This window comes from Oncorhynchus nerka, linkage group LG10, assembly GCF_034236695.1.
Source record: "Oncorhynchus nerka isolate Pitt River linkage group LG10, Oner_Uvic_2.0, whole genome shotgun sequence".
Classification (NCBI taxonomy): Eukaryota; Metazoa; Chordata; class Actinopteri; order Salmoniformes; family Salmonidae; genus Oncorhynchus; species Oncorhynchus nerka.
In genome coordinates this window covers 49,698,276-49,714,938 of record NC_088405.1, presented here as the reverse complement: position 1 = coordinate 49,714,938, position 16,663 = coordinate 49,698,276, and the positions used below count along the sequence as shown (strand labels likewise).

Below are 16,663 nucleotides of genomic sequence, written 5' to 3'. Positions count from 1 at the left end.
GTTCTTCCATGGCCAGTGAAGAGCCCGAATCTCAATCCTATTGAGCACGTCTGGGACCTGTTGGATCGGAGGGTGAGGGCAAGGGCCATTCCCCCCCAGAAATGTCCGGGAACTTGCAGGTGCCTTGGTGGAAGAGTGGGGTAACATCTCACAGAAAGAACTGGCAAATCTGGTGCAGTCCATGAGGAGGAAATGCACTGCAGTACATAATGCAGCTGGTGGCCACACCAGATACTGGCTGTTACTTTTGAGTTTGACCCCCCTTTGTTCAGGGAAACATGATTCCATTTCTGTTAGTCACATGTCTGTGGAACTTTTTCAGTTTATGTCTCAGTTATTTCATTTAACATTTAACATTTAAGTCATTTAGCAGACGCTCTTATCCAGAGCGACTTACAAATTGGTGCGTTCACCTTATGACATCCAGTGGAACAGTAGTGCATCTAAATCTTTTAAGGGGGTGAGAGGGATTACTTTATCCTATCCTAGGTATTCCTTAAAGAGGTGGGGTTTCAGGTGTCTCCGGAAGGTGGTGATTGACTCCGCTGTCCTGGCGTCGTGAGGGAGTTTGTTCCACCATTGGGGGGCCAGAGCAGCGAACAGTTTTGACTGGGCTGAGCGGGAATTTCATCTTGTTATGCTCATACAAATATTTACATGTTAAGTTTGCTGAAAATAAACGCAGCTGAGAGTGAGAGGAGTTTACACACGCACACACACACACACATGCACCAAATCAGTATTCAGAACCCTTGACATTATCCACATTTTGTTACAGCCTTATTCCAAAACGGTTCAAACATGTTTTTTCCTCAATCTACACCCAATACCCCATCATGACAAAAACAGGTTTTTCAAAATGTTTGCAGGGAGGTGACCAAGAACCCAATGGTCACTGACAGGGCTCCAGAGTTCCTCTGTAGAGATGGGAGAACATTCTAGAAGGAAAACCATCTCTGCAGCACAACCATCAATCAGGCCTAGAGTGGCTAGACGGAAGCCACTCCTCAGTAAAAAGCACATGACAGCCCACTTGGAGTTTGCCAAATGGCACCTAAAGGACTCAGACCATGAGAAACAATATTGTCTGGTTTGATGAAACCAAGATTGAACTCCTTAGCCTGATTGCCAAGTGTCACATCTGGAGGCACCATTCCTACGGTGAAGCATGCTGGTGGCAGAATCACGCTGTGGGGATCTTTCTCAGAGGCAGGGACTGGGAGATGAGTCAGGATCGAGGGAAATATGAACGGAGCAAAGTACAGAGAGATCCTTGATGAAAACCTGCTTCAGAGCACTCAGGACCTCAGACTGGGGCGAAGGTTCACCTTCCAACAGGACAACAATCCTAAGCACAGAGCCAAGACAACGCAGGAGTGGCTTCTGGACAAGCCTCAATGTCCTTGAGTGGCCCAGCCAGAGCCCGGAATTGAACCTGATCGAACATCTCTGGAGAGACCTTAAAATAGCTGTGCAGCGACGCTCCCCATCCAACCTGGCAGAGCTTGAGAGGATCTGCAGAGAAGAATGGGAGAAACTCCCCAAATATAGGTGTGCCAAGTAGCGTCATACTGTACCTAAGAAGACGAGGCCGTAATCACTGCCAAAGGTGCTTCAACAAAGTACGGAGTAAAGGGTCTGAATACTTATGTAAATGTGTCATTTCAGTTTTTGCTTTGTCATTTTGGGGTATTGTGTGTAGATTGATGAGGGAAAAGACTATTTAATCCATTTTAGAATAAGGCTGTAACGTAAAAAAACTAAAAACTAAATAATTTCCAAATGCACTGTACATTAACTATTTTGGATGTTTACTAGACAGAGATATTGGGGTGAAAGGTAGGCGAGAGATCTGAAAGAGCCTTTTGCTCTACATCTTCCATGTGACTTAGATCGCTAGACCACCCCAGGCCACCACATATGCATTCTTTATCGGTCACTCCAAGAAGCACTGTAGTTAGCAGTAGTATTTCAGTCCACACATTTTCCCACCGGCACAGACAGACAAATGCACTCTCCCTCCCTCTCTGACAAACACACACTGATGTGAGTTGTTTATTGTGCCTCCAGCATCTGTCTCATCATCCCTCTATACTTCATTACCCTGTCCACATTCACTTTGCATCTGGGTCTATTTGCTTTTTTTGAGGTTTAGCCCCTCTCTGCCACAGCTCAAAGCCTGATTCATATTTAACACTGTGGTGGCAGACAAGACAACACTGCTTTGATTGTGTTTGTGTTTCATTCCCCGATTCCCCCCCCTTCACAGAAAAACAGTCCATTGCACCGGAATGGGCCTCTCAGACGAAGAATACGAGAGGAGAGATAAACAACACAATAAACAACACAAAAGACGCAAAGCTGCGTCTGTATCAAATATTCATGCTGTAGGGCCAGTCTGCGGACGCCCCTTGAACAGTGACTCATCACAAAGCAAAGCCGAAGATGGTGGTTGAGCTGAGCTTCACACCCTGCTGCTGCTGCTGTGGCAGGGAGGGGGTGTTAAAAGGCCTGGACGGCTAAGAAAGGCTGGATGGACAAAGGCTGTCCTCTGGGTTGGAGGGAGAGAGAAAAAGATGTGGACAAACACTGGAGGGCGGTTCCTGACCTTCAGTTTGAAACAAGTGTTTGACTGGGGAGGAGGCTGTATGGGATTCCAGTCTCATTCTACTTTCACTTTCAAAAGAGACATTGGATGGCAATACAATAAAATGTATTCTGTTCCACTCACTTGCATTCTGATCCTTCTCTGGCTATGAAGGGGATATACAGTGACAGCGAAGGAGGGACAACCATGGCAGTCAGGTCAGCTGTGTCCCCCTGTCCTGTGTCCTCAAGACGGGGCCCCCCCCTGGGGACAGACATGTTGGTGCCCCTCGGTCACTGCCACATTTGCACAACTCTACCATGTGTGAGTGAGCCCATGCCAAAGTCACCTGGTTGTCTCACGGTCTGTGTCCCTCCTTTCAAGGTCAGCTCTGCCTCTGTCACCAACACCTGAATGACTCACTGCTTATTATAGTGAAGTGTTTTTTTTATTTTTTTACATTCATTTTTTTATTAGGAATTCAGTTTAGCTTCAGTTGGTTTTCAGAACCGATTTGCTCGTTTTCATTTAGTTTCAGTTTTATAAAAAACATGTTTTTATATGATTTAGTTTCCGTTTCAGTGTTCGGGACAGAAAGGATGCGTGGGAGGCTAGGAGCCATTTGGCTTGTATAGTGCGTGTTCTTTGAGACGTCACGTCATGCTACTATGGGGCGGTAAGACATAAGGTGATGGGTCAGGTAATAGGTTAGGTTTAAATGATAAAGTCAATATCAACGTAACTTGAATTTAAAAGAGATAGCGCCTAGACTGGTGCAAGGGATATGGTAGAACAGAACTCTTGCCAATGTTTACACCAATCCCATGCTTCAACTTTAGTGGGACATGTCAGAAGAATCAAGAACGGTTACCTTTATCTCAGAGTAATCCTCTACGGGGCTTTGCTGTTATCGACCGACCACTGGAGGTTCACGGTTTGCTATTGCTTAAACTCGGAGTTCGCCCTTTGGCTAGGTCATCTACCTAGCGTATTTCTTCCCTTTTAGCTAGCTTGTGAGCAAGCAAGGTCCATTTCAAACCTCACCATTTCCTGACAGCATTTACCAGACAGATTCAGTGGCTTGAAACACCTCAAAGCATGAAAGCCCCATGAAGGTTTTGCACACAGTTTAGGAAAAAAACTAAAAACTAAAACTAACATAATTCACAATGGTTTTTATTTTAGTTTTGGAGTCAAAGATAGTTAATTATTTTACATTTACATTTAAGTCATTTAGCAGACGCTCTTATCCAGAGCGACTTACAAATTGGTGCGTGACATCATTTTATTTCAGTTTACTAAATAGTTTTTTTTATGACTAGTTTTAGTCTTAGTTTACTATAATAACCTTGGCACTATCACAAAGTAAAGCTTTCTGGGAATATGTATGCCAGCAATAGAAAAGGGCAGATTGATAGACAACAGATTAGTGATTGGCAGAGGTGTGGACTCGAGACACAAATTTGATTACTTGAAACTCGAGTTGATAGGAGAAAAAAAAAATCTTCAGACTGATGAATTTAAGTTATCTGACCAAGTTTAATAACCTTTTGTAACTCATTTTGTGGCACAGAGTCTCCGTGGATTAGGGTAATGTGGGGTAACAAGCCCCCCCCCCCCCACGTGAGAACAATGTCCAATTGCTGGCACAGTTTGGTATGTGGATGATGATCAGGCTTAGGCCAACAAACTATGAAGGGAAATAAGTGACAACAGTTTACATTTATTTAATTAAAGTATTTTTTTTTAGAAAATGGGCATTTTGCCCAAGTACCGGGGTAACTGCATCTTGAATGTTGACCAATGACCAGTCATTAGCATTAGTGGCGGGCACACATTAGTGTTCAGAAAGCGCTCGTTTCACTTTCTCAATTTTTCCCTGGCACAAAACAGTAGCCTACCTATATTAACATTATCTATATAAAGTACCATTTGGCAATCTGCCACAGACGCATCTTTGCCACAACAATAGGCGACAAATGGTGATTTCATTGATCATTGTCATATTTCAGATCGGCCTAGTTTGGGTGGGTTTTAATTCTATACCTCAGGTGGTGGTCCTGGCTATATGTCTAAAGATGGCTGTAACGTCGCACTACCTTCAATACTTATGGGATGAAGAAGTAACTAGGGCTGTTACTGTGACCGTATTACCGCCACACTGTCAGTCACTCGTCATGACGACCGCAGTTAAATTCCACGTGACCGTTTAGTCACGGTAGCTAGGCTTCTCCAACCTCTGATGCTGCTGATGGTCAACATCCCGCAGATGGTCTATATTGCTCAACTTTCCTAATATTAAGCACATTGCTTATGTTTACAGCAGGAGTATAGGCTACCTGGCTGGCATGAAAATGAACCATGAGAAAAACATCCTCCATTCCCTATTTAAGTGCATTAGATGACATGTATTTTCCCCCTGCCCATGTTCTGAGACAGGTGCCTGATACTGGTCCATTTTAAATCAAAACTCATTTCTAAAATATATTACGTAGTATATGTAAAGACGAGATTCAATTAAGAATAGTCTGATGGGTGACAATACTAGCCTTTCACTCGTGAATGATGCCCAACTTGTGCGCAGTAAGGCAAGAAACAGTGCAGGCCCTTTGCGACTTTTTTCAAATTGTAGTCACACACCTCATGTAGCCGAGCCCATAGGCCTATATGCTTTGATAAGATTTGTATCACAACTAAAGTGGCCAAATAACGTCTTAAAATTAAGCACATGAATCCACTTTACAACCAATGTAGTAGAGCTTAACTGGCATCCATAGGCGGCGGCGCATGAGTTTCAAGTTTGAGGTCACGTTTGAGAACGGTGTTTTCCCACTACTGGATTGCATTTTGGAACATTCACGCGTATAGCCTAGTGCCGCGTGCGCATTGCTGCGCTTATTATGTGAAGAAATAGCCTAATAGTTTATCAACATTTTTAAACTTTATGTTCTGATGTGTTGCATCAGCCCCATTGCTTTTTTAAAAAATGTGACGTGAGTGGTTGTATTCATTTGGGATCGATCGCATCCCACGACTGTCCGAGACGATGTTTGGAATTTATCTTTCTCGCAATAGAATAGGTCAACTTTTGGACTACGGGGGATAGTAGATTGACATAGGCTAGTTCTTTTGCTGTTCGTTATAGGCCTACTCATCTTGTTGGCTGACAAAAAGTAAATGTGGACAGTTCTAACATCTTCAATTAATTCAATAAGGATGAGCGCAGTTGCGTTCCCGATGTGTCGGTCTTCACTTGTAGTCTACTTCGGAGCTGAGATGCCTGTGAGAAGGACCCGATCACGTGACATTGGCTAATAATAATTGCGATATCTGAGAGAGCCATGTGAGTGAAAGGTTTTTCGGGGCAAGGCGATTGGCAGCCGGGAGAATGGAATTTGAATTATTATATTCCGACCAAGAGCACAATGGCCGCAAAAGGCATGGATGTTTTTAGGGGGCATTACGGCTACACAAGGGGGATGCCACAGGGAAATTTGAGGCATAATCAAGTGCTTGTCAAATTGTGAATGAGAGACTGATGAAGTGTGTGCAGCCTGTGCAAGAAAAGCAGAGCTCATGCCTTTTAGGGAAGGTTTTTTCGAATGATCATTGTAGACGCATCACGCAGCCTTAGAATGAATTTAAAAAATCTAAACCTATAGCCCAACGCTTGTATGACAACTAAAGTTGCATAAATAACTCAATATAAAGCATATATGAGGACCTGTTTCTTCGTTAACCGCTGAAGACAATAGCCACATGCTCGCACTTCCTCAGATATCGTTCAGAGAAAATATCCTTTCCATTTTATTCCGCTATGTTCAATTGTATTCTTCAAACTACAAAAAAAATATAAAATAATGCCACGGAATTCTAAGCAAATCTTGTCTGCTAAATTAGCTAGTGTAGCCAACAGCCATGGCTCAGATCAGGGCCTACCATAAGGACACTCATAGTAAGGTATTATGTTCATCTGAAATAACTACATTTTCTTCATATCATGTTTCTTTGGACCGGTCTAAAATAAATAACGGATTTACTGTGTTGGCGTAGGCTACATGAATTGGATTTACTAGACCTTTTCAAAATGTAGATGTTCCAAAAGTCTTCATCGGTGGCTTGAAGGCTATGTACGCATGGAAGAAAGGAGATGCTACAGCTGTTGATGTTAATTAACGGCCAATTACCGTGAGACCGGCAGCTATTTGCTTGACAATCACCGGTCGATTCAATTTCCTGACAGCCACAGCCCTAGATAACATAAAATCGGTCTAATTAATAAGGATATTTGTACAGAAGAAAAAGGTCTATCATGCTCTCCATCCGATCCCATAACCTCCACTGCATACAGGGAGGCCCCTATTATCCTGCTTGCTCTGGAGTCCAGATAAGTGAGAAGGTGACATGATATCCCTAGTTGACTGCTAACATGAATGACTTTCAACAACAACAAAATAATATGCAGGTGTAAAAGCAATCTATTTCTGTATCTTCCATTTTGAAAATGCATGACCATTTATGGCTACAATGACAGGTTACAGTGCATTTGGAAAGTATTCAGACCACTTGATGTTTACAGCCTTATTCCAAAATGGATTCAATCTTTCTTTCCCCCTCATCAATCTACACACAATACCCCATAATGACAACGTGAAAACAGGTTTGGACATTTTTACAAATGTATATATATATAAAAAAATTGAAAGATGACATTTACATAAGTATTCAGACCCTTTACTCAGTACTTTGTTGAAGCACCGTTGGAAGCAATTACAGTCTCGAGTCTTCTGTATGATGCTTCAAGCTTGGCACACCTGTTTTTGGGAGGTTTCTCCCCATTCATCTCTGCAGATCCTCTCAAGCTCCGTCAGGTTGGATGGGGAGCATTGCTGCACAGCTACTTTTCAGGTCTCTCCAGAGATGTTCGATCGAGTTCAAGTCCGGGCTCTGGCTGGTCCACTCAAGGACATTCAGAGACTTGTCCCGAAGCCACTCCCGCGTTGTCTTGGCTGTGTTCTTAGAGTCGTTGTCCTGTTGGAAGGTGAACCTTTTCCAGTTCTGTGCCTCGATACAATCCTGTCTCGGAGCTCTACAGACAATTAATTAATTTGACCTCATGGCTTGGTTTTTGCTCTGACATGCACTGTCAACTGTGGGACCTTATATAGACAGGTGTGTGCCTTTCCAAATCATGTCCATTCAACTGAATTTACCACATGTGGACTCAATCAAGTTGTAGAAACATCTCAAGGATGATCAATGGAAACAGGGTGCACCTAAGCTCAATTTCGAGTTTTATAGCAAAGGGTCTGAATACTTGTGTAAATTAGGTATTTCGGATTTATTTATTTTGAAATCATTTTAGAATAAGGCTGTAACGTAACAAAATGTGGAGGTCTGAAGAGGTCTGAATACTTTCCGAAGGCACTGTACATTTGCGCAGCGATTGTGCGTGCGTGTTCGCCCTGTGCTCGATTGCATGTGCACGCGCATGGGTCGCAAACTTTGAACCACTCCTTTTTGGGGGTCGAGGGTCAAAAAGTTTGAAAACCACTGAGCTAGCGAAGAAGTTGCTGATTTGCTTTACAGGTATAGGATCTGGTGTGGCGCAAAATACAAATTGTAGAGCGAGAGGATTGCCATAAATGAATAGCTCCAAAACCTTTTGGGTGATCAAGAATATGAACCATTTACTTACCAGCAATGGGGCTTCAAGCAACAATTACTAGAATAGACTTACTGGTCTTTGCATGTCAAAATGTATTGAAATGTATAATTTACATATGAAGCTTGCATTTGGAATTTATATGTATTATTACATAATCAAAATGTGTTGCAGACAAAATAATGAAAAGGGCCGTCTGGTAGCCTCAAACAGAAAGATTTGTAATTTCCTGTACAGTTTTTAATTTAAAAAAATAAAAAACTTGACTTATGACTCGACATGCTCTTAGAATGCACGACTTGGACTCGACTCGACCCATTCTACTTGAGACTCTGACCTTGTGACTTGAGACTCGAACAATAGTGACTTGGTCACACCTCTGGTGATTAGCCTACTTAATGAACTAAATGTAAATAGATACAGTCATATCACGCACAGAAACACACTGCCACGAGTAAACACACTTCACAAACAAAACCCCCTTTACAAAGACCAGTAAGTACACTCCGGATGCTTACCTTGACATCTGAAACCTTCATGCGGGTGCCCTCCTTGCCCACGAAGATGTCGTCGATGTCCACCAGCAGGTAGCGATCTAGAGCCAGAGACAGCCTCTTGCCCGTCAGGAAGGCCACAGCGTCCACAAACACCAGCTTGTGCAGCCAGAAGTTGAGGTTGTTGCCGAAGAGCACCCGCTGGATGCCGTCGTGGAGCCCCAGGTCCTGGACCACAGAAGCATGGAGGGGGGCGCCCACCCCCACCCCGGACGGGCCCAGGTCAGGCACCCGGGTCCTGGCTAGGAGAACAGGCTCGTAGGTGGAGTGGTTGGACTGGAAGACGGTCCAGTCGTCCCCGGGTAGGGGGCCTCGCTCCACCTCCCGGGCCTTAGTGATGAGGAGCAGGGGGGACTTGGGGTTGACGCTGCAGTCCCTCAGGCCCAGGTTGGAATGGAGGAAGAGAGGGAAGCCCTTCAACTGGGCACTGAGCAGGCTGTTCTCATTGGCCTGGGAGAGAAGAGAGGGGAGAGATGGAGCCAGGTCACAGCAGGCATTTCAGTTTACAGTTTCCTCCACAACTCGGTGGCCTCAAAAATTCTCTTCCAATGCTGAAAACATTGACCAAAAGAGTTACGGGCTTTGGCCATGTGTGGGTTGCGCAAATCTCTGTTTGTGTGAATTTGTGCAGGAGCGAAAGAAAAATGCAGGTGAAACCTCTGCCCCTTATTTGTTCATTTACATTCTGAGCAGGATCCCCATAAAGCTTGTATCGATTGGTGATAAACAGCATTTGGTAATTCGACACAATCAGAGTCAACAGCCATAGACGGTCCGAGTCTACCAGACTCACATCCAAACCAAACTAGCAAATCATTCAGTGGCTTAGCAGATGCTGCTCTATTCTCAAGAGCCACTGGCAATATCTGACTTTGGAAAATAGGATTTACTATCCATCTATCTGGCTGGATATTGACTTAAGGAATTCAACACCATGCAATATATATGCCTGTAGCTAGTAGCCCCCCTTTACACAAGAGCACCTCAGTCAGATGCAGAGACTTGGGTGGTTATCAGCTATTAGGCCGAGCTTTCAATGAGTCTTGGCCAGTGCTGGAAAAAGTACCCAAATTGTCAGTAGTAAAGTACAGACACCTCGTAAAAAAACAACTTAAGTTTAAAAAAAATACTTTGAAGTAATACTTAAGTACTTTACAACACTGGTCATGGCAACATGGCTACTAGCCCAGGGACACTACGGGGTTGATTGGCCAAACGCCCACAGCAAGAAAAGGGGGCAGTTCTTAATATAGCCTAGCCCTGGGTGAATTATGAGGAGACCGACTCTAGTGCTAGTTCAGGAGGGGAGGATTTATTCCAATTACACAGCAACAACATGGATATAGGATTAAGCTCAAGGACTAATGGGACGACGAGAGGGGCTTAAAGCAGCCTCTATCCCTGCCTGGGTGTAATTAAAAGTGAGGGTGCTGGTTAGCAAATGGCCCGAGCTGGCCTTTCACGTTGTGAAAACCCTGCTCTAGTGCTTGGACTTCCCCTGTCTGTCAGCTCTGGGACAAGGCGGGGCGAGGCCACTTAGCCCCAGTGTTGTGGTACTAACAGGAGGGGGTTTACTTCAGACCCAACCAAGGGGAATTAGGCAGGCCAATTTACTGTAGCAGCCAAGCAGCTGAGTGAGTCCCACTCCCACCCCTGGTGAATTTGCTGAGCCATGTTCCAGCAGGGCCATTATCAGCTAAGCTTCGGGCCTATGGTCGATGAGCCATGACAGGACCACTGCACTAGAGGAACGGCAGGGTAGCAACCAACCACAGGCAGAGACTCTGTTGATAGACCTGTGAGTGTGTGTGTGTGTGTGTGTGTGTACTGTATTATACTGTACGCACTGAACACAGAGGTAGACTTCCAGGTTAGACGACACCCTCAAGGCGGAACCTGCCCGCCTTTTACACAGTCGGGAGTCATTTAAAATTAACGAGCGCACATTTCATTCAGACACTTTTATTGCAAACCACTAAATTCCCCCTCGGCTTCAGGGCGGACCGGAGAATTCTGCTGTCTCGCAGCTCACGGTCCACTTTTCTACTCATCCGACTATGTACTCACACAAACCAGTGTGTCCACTTTCTCTGACCTGACCTCCAACAATGCCTGCCTATCCCAGACTATGAGAGGATGCTTAGTGGTTAGGAGGACCTCTTCTAGTCTATATGGTGATTGTAGCCTGAAGCAGAAAGAGGGCCAGTGGTCAAGTCAGGGTGAGGAGATTTTGAGTGGAGGCATGATGATAAATCTGATTACTTTTTTTCAGCATGATGAACCAGGGATCAGATTGAACACAGAAAAGGTCTGACACAATCAGCACAAGTGCTCCTACCCGGCGAATCAGTATAATTTCTATAGCGCTTCTTAGGACGCATTGCTTCTTTACACAGCTGGTTAAAGATACTTGAGATAGGTGTACATTGCTTAACAATCTTACCAGGCTGCAATCAGTGACTGGCTCTCACTTTAAACAACCCTATGATCCCCACTCCGTAGTCCACACAGTACGAACCTTAAACACTAGGCCAATGGCGCCTCCTTTGAACATCAACATTCTGCCAGTCAAATTAATAGATTTCATATATGCGATCGCAAAAATATTCATTTTTGTTGTGTTTATGAAGGTCTTCGCTATCAGGAAGAAAAAAAAACAATTTCAAAAGCACATAAATTGCATTTATTCGTTTATGTTACCGTAAAAACAAAAAAACAACACTAAAACCACGGCAGTTCAAAAGTTAAATCCATCACAAAAAATATATTACAATTTACTTAAGAAACATTATAGAAATAAGAAAAAGTACTTCAAAATAACATATATTTTAATTGTGTTGAGCGATTAACTAACACTTTGGTTATTTTAAAACAACTAATTGAATTCCATTTATTTATTCATTTTCCTGCGAGTTTCTCTAGAGATAAATCAGAGTAAGCCCGAACTGTGTGATGTAGTTGGGAGTTGTAGCTTCCAACAGGTCAATAATTTATATAGTTTAGTGCAGAAAACATAGTAATTAACTACAATGACCACGCCTACTTGTCCGGTCTGAGAAAATACACAGAAAAACGTGTGATCGAGAGGTATAGAGAGCAGTTTCTTCGTGAAGTACAGTGCCTTCAGAAAGTATTCACACCCCCTAACCTTTTCCACATTGTTGTGTTACAAAGTGGGATTAACATTTATTTAATGGTAATTTGTTGTCAATGATCTACACAAAATAATCTGTAATGTCAAAGTGTAAGAAAATTTTTTACATCTGTAAGACATTTATGAAAAGTATTCAACCCCCTGAGTCAATACATGTAAGAATCACCTTTGGCAGCAATTACAGCTGAGTCTTTCTGGGTAAGTCTCTAAGAGCTTTGCACACCTGGATTGTACAATATTTGCACATTATTATTACAATTCTTCAAAGCTCTGCCAAGTCTTTATAGCAATGATCAGCAACTGTCATTTGCAAGACTTGCCATATATATAAGCCTATTTAAGTTAGAACTGTAACTAGGCCACTCTGGAATATTCAAGGTCTTGCTGGTAAGCAACTCCCGTATATATTTGGTCTTGTGTTTCAGGTTATTGTACTGCTGAAAGGTGAATATGTCTCCCAGTGTCTGTTGGAAAGCAGACAACTGTTGGAAGGCAGTTTTCCTCTAGGATTTTGCCTGTGCTAAACTCTATTCCGTTTATTTTTATCATAGAAAAAACTCCCTAGATATTGCTGATGATTAGCATACCCATAACATGATGCAGCCTCTACCATGCTTGAAAATATGAAGAGTGGTACCCAGTGATCTGTCATTTAGGTTAGTATTATGGAGTAACTACAATGTTGTTGATCCATCCTCAGTTTTCTATCACAGCCATTAAAACTAAATCTAGAATCGGCTTCCTATTTCGCAATAAAGCCTCCTTCACTCATGCTGCAAAACATACCCTCATAAAACTGACTATCCTACCGATCCTTGACTTCAGCGATGTCATGTACAAAATAGCCTCCAACACTACTCAGCAAATTGGATGCAGTCTATTATAGTGCCATCCGTTTTGTCACCAAAGCCCCATATACTACCCACCACTGCGACCCGTATGCTCTCGTTGGCTGGTCCTTACTACATATTCGTCACCAAACCAACTGACTCCAGGTCAAGTCGATGCTAGGTAAAGCCCCGCCTTATCTCCGCTCACTGGTCACCATAGCACCCACCCGTAGCACGCGCTTCAGCAGGTATATTTCACTGGTCATTCCCAAAGCCAACACTTACTTTGGTCACCTTTCCTTCCAGTTCTCTGCTGCCAATGACTGGAATGATTTGAAAATATCACTGAAGCAGGAGTCCTTTATCTCCCTAACTTTAAGCATCAGCTGTCAGAGCAGCTCACCGATCACTGTACTTGTACACAGCCAATATATGCACACCCAACTACCTCATCCCCATATTGTTGCTTATCCTCCTGCTCTTTTGCACCCCAGTATCTCTACTTGCACATCATGATCTGCACATCTATCACTCCAGTGTTAATGCTAAATTGTAATTATTTCTTATTATTGCCTTACCTCCAGAATATTCTACATTTGCACACACTGTAAATAGATTTTTCTATTGCGTTATTGACTGTACGTTTGTTTGTGTGTAACTCTGTGTTGTTGTTTATTCACACTGCTTTGCTTTATCTTGGCCTGGTCACAGTTGTAAAACGAGAACTTGTTCTCAACTGGTCGAACTGGCTAAATAAAGGTGAAATAAGAAAAATAAAAATAAGGGGGGGAATAAAAAGACATGTCCAATTTAACGATAAGAGAAATTATGTTTGTGATATTAAGATTCTAACAACGACAGTCTGTTAAATGCACTTATTTAGGAACCGTGAAGGGGGGAGGGGCATTCATTAAAATGGCAGAGTAATTCAAAAAGTCCATTTGTTTTGAGTCACTATGACGCTCATTACCACCCACACAGTACTGACCTTAAAGAAGCCTATGATGCCCACTCCGTACTCTACGCAGTACTTGTCCAGCAGATCTCTGTTCCAGGCGTCCAGGTTGACGTACTTCAGGACGTTCTCGTAGATGACCAGTGTGAAACGGCCTCGGTCCTTGTCTGTCAGGGTGGGCATGTCCCCCTTCCCCGGGGCGATCTCGGTCCGGTAGCGGAAACGGCCAGACTCTAGGATTGCCACAATGTCCTGGCCCAACTGGGAGTACAGACTCTCCACAAACACCAGCACCACAGGGTCGGTGCGTGATGCGTCTGAGGGCCTGGCCGTGCGTGGAGGGAGAGCTCGGGAGGAGGTGGAGGGCGTGGTGGCCCGAGGGTCGTCCCAGTCGGCAGTGCCCTCCTCTGGCCCTCCTACGCCCCCCGCAGCAGGCTCCAGCTCCCGCTTGACTCCGTAGAGGAAGTAGGCGGAGACCAGAACGCTGACCATGCAGAAGAGGAAGAGGAGCAGCAGGCTGGTCTGGAGAGTGAGGGAGTGAGATTGACGGAAGAGCCGCCGGAGGCGACCGCATGACTGCAGCAACATCACCCTGCGCAGAATCAGTCACAGAGTTGAGGTGAAAGCAATCGGAATGCAGCAGTTGCTTCAGAGGTGGCAGAGAATCTTATTCCAAAATAAAATAGGCCCCTTCAAGTCACATACTCTCATGTCACCATTGCAGAGGGGTGGTGGGAGCAACATGGGCAGGGGACACCATCAGGGTGGGTGGGTGGCTCGCTGGCAGAAGGGATGTGTGCCTTTCCTCCATCCACCAGCCCAGGTCCCCTGCCCTCCCCACCCCCCCACCCCCCCCACCCCGAGCTCCAACTGCTCACACTAAGTCTTTAGGCTTTCCGCAGCACTGACAGAGGGGCGAAGGTGGCGACGGGGTAAAGATGGTTCTCTGGGGTCAGACGGGTTGTCCAGCAAGGTGCTGCTCTTCCAGCAGTTCATCCCCAAAACATTCTCCTGGAGACCTGGAAGGCAAAGACAAACATACACACAGTTGAGAATAGGACTGTTCAGTGTTCCAGTTCTCTCCACCTTTTACTGAGCTCACCCTCCATCCCACTCTGCATTTCTTGATTGCATCTTTAATTCATTCTTTTTTTAAATGTTGTTTAATGACATCCATTTTGAATAAACTAAAAGTCTCTCCTAAGCTTAGGCCACACTGATCAAAATGTGTTGGAATTGTGCCCGTGTCTACCTGATTGCTCAAGGAAAGTGTTCAACATGCTCCCAGGGACATCAACAAGCTAATATCAGATCCCTTAGAGCGGTGGTTCCCAAACTTTTTATTGTCCCGTACCCCTTCAAACATTCAACCTCCAGCTGTACCCCCTCTAGCACCAGGGTTAGCGCACTCTCAAATGTTGTTTTTTGCCATCATTGTAAGCCTGCCACACACACACACACACACACACACACACACTATACAATACATTTACTAAACATAGGTATGAGTTTGTCACAACATGGCTGGTGGGAAGTGAAAGAGAGCTCTTATAGGACAAGGGCACAAATAATAAAATCAATAGTTTTGATTTATTTAGCACTTTTCATACAAAACTTTATTTGTTCATCAAATTGTGAACAACTCACCACATGTTAATGAGAAGGGTGTGCTTGAAAGGATGCACATAATTGAGTTGGGTTGCAATGTTGGGTTGTATTGGAGTCTTAGAATCATTTCCCACACACAGTCTGTGCCTGTATTTAGATTTCATGGTAGTGAGGGCCAAGAATCCACTCTCACATAGGTACGTGGTTGCAAAGGGCATCAGTGTCTTAACAGTGCGATTTGCCAAGGCAGGATAGTCTGAGCGCAGCCCAATCCAGAAAGCTGGCAGTGGCATCTGATTAAATTCAATTTCAGAACCATTTGTTGCAATTTCGATGAGGCTCTCTTGTTCAGATATCGGTAAGTGGACTGGAGGCAGGGAATGAAAGGGATAATGAATCCAGTTGTTTGTGTCGTCCGTTTTGGGAAAGTACCTGAGTAATTGCGCACCCATCTCACTCAGGTGCTTCACTACATCACATTTGACATTGTCCTTAAGCTAGAGTTCATTTGCACACTAAAAATCATACAATGATGGAAAGACCTGTGTTGTTGTCCTGCAGACAAAAAAAAGAAAGAAAAGAGTTTCAACTCCTTAATCGTAGCCTCAATTTTATCCCGCACATTGAATAAAGTTGCAGAGAATCACGGTAATCCTAGAATCAAATCATTCAGGCGAGAAAAAACATCTCCCAGAAAGGCCAGTCGTGTGAGAAACTGGTAATCATGCAAGCGGTCAGACAAGTGAAAGTTATAGTCATTAACCTGTTACTCCTACCCCCTACTTTTTCGAACATTCTGTTAAAAATCGCGCAACATTTCAGCGCCCCATTTCTTCAGGTCTCCGACCGGATATTTTGGTTGAGATTTACCCGAACATTATTTCCAGACGTACAGCTATAGAATATACATCGCCTCGTGATCAATTTGATCGCTTATTAACGTTTACTAATACCTAAAGTTGCATTACAAAAGTATTTCGAAGTGTTTTGTGAAAGTTTATCGTCGACTTTTTTAATTTAAAAAAATGACGTCGCGTTATAAAACAATGTTTTTTTCCTTGATTACAGTCTTCATAGATTGATATCTAGGCTATATATGAACCGATTTAAACGAAAAAAAGACCCAATAGTGATGTTTATGGGACATCTAGGAGTGCCAACAAAGAAGATGGTCAAAGGTAATGAATGTTTTATATTTTATTCGTGCGTTTTGTGTAGCGCCGACTATGCTAATTATTTTGTTTATGTCCCCTGCGGGTCTTTTGGGGTGTTACATGCTATCAGATAATAGCTTCTCATGCTTTCGCCGA

General features: G+C 43.8%; 1 protein-coding gene across 1 annotated transcript in view; it reads right to left on the bottom strand.

Moving 5' to 3' along the window:
• Positions 1 to 14,585, bottom strand: part of LOC115135450 (bifunctional heparan sulfate N-deacetylase/N-sulfotransferase 1-like) — a 34,699-nt gene extending 20,114 nt beyond the window's left edge. Inside the window, exons 1-2 of the mRNA XM_029670148.2 lie at positions 13,779 to 14,585; positions 8,771 to 9,256 (exon numbers count right to left, since the gene is read on the bottom strand). Of these exons, the coding sequence (XP_029526008.1) occupies positions 8,771 to 9,256; positions 13,779 to 14,333 (1,041 nt within the window). The 5' untranslated portion in view covers positions 14,334 to 14,585. The remainder of the gene's footprint in view (positions 1 to 8,770; positions 9,257 to 13,778) is intronic.
• Between the last annotated feature and the right edge of the window lie 2,078 nt (positions 14,586 to 16,663).